Source organism: Camelina sativa, chromosome 11 (genome assembly GCF_000633955.1).
Source record: "Camelina sativa cultivar DH55 chromosome 11, Cs, whole genome shotgun sequence".
Lineage (NCBI taxonomy): Eukaryota > Viridiplantae > Streptophyta > Magnoliopsida > Brassicales > Brassicaceae > Camelina > Camelina sativa.
Genome location: NC_025695.1, coordinates 1,284,189 through 1,286,453, shown reverse-complemented (window position 1 = coordinate 1,286,453; position 2,265 = coordinate 1,284,189). Strand labels below are relative to the sequence as shown.

The following is a 2,265-nucleotide window of genomic DNA, read 5'->3' as shown; positions in this document are numbered from 1 at the left end:
TCTAGCAAATTGTCGGATTATTCGGATATTAGTCTACACCGATCAAAGTAAACCAAACTAACTGTGTAGTAAAAGCGATTTTAACAAAATTGTGACTTTGTCCACTTCTCCTTCGCAGCCACGCTTATATTAATTTGTACAATATGGGTAACCTAACTTTGTTGGAAAGTGCCAAAGCCAATAAAACGTGCCACGTCGACCTTTCTAGTTAAGTCCCTCAACAATCTTTATTATTTCTGTTTGACGAATCATATGCCACCACCGGCATGAATGATTATCAATCTTCTTGTTCCACCCGTTTCTATTTTCATACCATTGACAATATTTGATGTAAAATAATATAACTCAATGTACAAGGATTCCGTCGTTAACAATGAATTCAGTTTTTTGTTCTAGCTATTTTCTATTTTTAAAAAATGTAAAAATAGAGACACGATATCTATCGTGTAAAAATTTTATGCGATCGCGTGAATTTTTTAGTTCATGACATTTTTGTCTGTTCGCAAGTTATCTCATACTTATGCATTTTCTACTTAAATGTTAATTAATAAAAACATATTATTAATAAAAATGCGGTGCAAATAAAATAGTTAGAAATCATTGAATGAGTAAGTCCCAACACAATCTGGCCAGATCAAGAGAACTGAACCTAAAACAAGAAAGTGGAGATCACAATCCTTAACCCAAATAATAATATATACAAGAACGCAGAATATAAAAAGAAGTTAGAAGAGATTATTTAAAAAAACAAAAAAGAAAAAAAAAAACCAATGTGTAGTGTGAGGAGGTTGAAGATTGGTAGGCAAGCTGACATGTTACCCATATCTGCCTTCCTCAAGCAAAGCATGGAGTGATAGACAATTCATGTGGTCTCTTATTTAAAGTCCCCTCTTAATCACTTCTCTAATTACTAGTACTGCCTTACTTTTTTTTCTTCTTCTCTGTCTCTTAACTATATTGACACTATGTTGGAATAGAGAGCAAATAGAGCTAAATTAAAAATTAAAATCTACCTCTTAATAAGGTCGTAAAGATATAATTTGATTATTAACTAAAACCATTTTTTTTTTGTACAAAAAAAAACTAAAACTGTTTTTTTTGAAGAAGGTCTTCAGTTCAGTTCAATTAATTATGTTTCGGGGTATATTACACGAATATCTGCACTTGAGTGAATAATTTTACAAAATATTTATCGGAGAACATATCAACTTTGAAGGTGGGCATGGGAGGATATAGAATCGTTTCATCATGTGCTGTAATTGTAACTTTTTGTTGTTGTTGTTGTAATTATAACAAATACTTAAAACAATGTATTAATGGTATTTAAAAAAAAACGTTTATGAGGAAAATGAAAAATATCAATCCGGATATAAGAGTCAAGTAACTGGCCAGTGGCCACCGAAAATCAAAAGTTTTGGAGATTCAATTTTTTATATTTTTATATTACATTTATTTTAATTATAATATATTAGTATTGCATTTTTCCGTTAAATTATATAAAGATGACCGGATTTCGCTACCTTTGATTTTTTTTTTTGGTTTACAGAAACCAATATAATTTTTAAATCACATCAATCATTTGTGACAAAATAAGTATTCTCTCCGTTTCAAAATATAAGATGTTTTAACTAAATCACACAGATTAACAAGTCTTTACTTTTAACAAGTTCAACCAATCAGAAATAATACTGCATAATATAAAATACTAAACTAATCTATAAGTTGCATAGAAACTTGAAACAAAAAACTTTTCTAAAATATCTTATATTTTGAACGGAGAAAGTATATTCTAAAAGGGAATAAATTTGAATACAATAGATAATTAGATATTATTGAAAAAAAAAGATTGAAGTGGGAAGAATAGTTGCAAGTGGGGTGCTCATTTGGTCAACCTTTGTAAGTGAGAAAATTAAAAGGAGAGAGAATTTGTGCCATCATAATTTCCCACATTCTTTTTTTTTTTCAAAAATTCTATTGAAAAAAATATAAGCAAAAATAAATCCAATCCTTTGATTAATTCTAATTATTAGCCACCCACCCACCCATCAAAAAAATAAAATATATATTTTTTAAAATGCCTCTCTTCTCCTTCTTAAGAAGAAGGCTCTTGGTTTCATTTCGTCCCATAATCTTCCAAACTTCACCAAAATAAATTCTCAAGAAAAATAAAAACTTTTTTTTTCCTCTTCATAGTAATACTTCTCAAGATCTTAAAGATTTGATTAATAAGAAGAATCAAATACGAAGATCAAATTCTTTTATCTT

At 28.8% G+C, this 2,265-nt stretch overlaps 1 protein-coding gene across 1 annotated transcript in view; it reads left to right on the top strand.

Annotated features, from left to right (window-relative positions):
- Positions 2,088-2,265, top strand: part of LOC104720981 (homeobox-leucine zipper protein HAT22) — a gene marked incomplete in the record, with an annotated part of 2,641 nt that continues 2,463 nt past the window's right edge. The window contains 1 exon segment of the mRNA XM_010438882.2: positions 2,088-2,254. Coding sequence (XP_010437184.1) covers positions 2,253-2,254 — 2 coding nt within the window.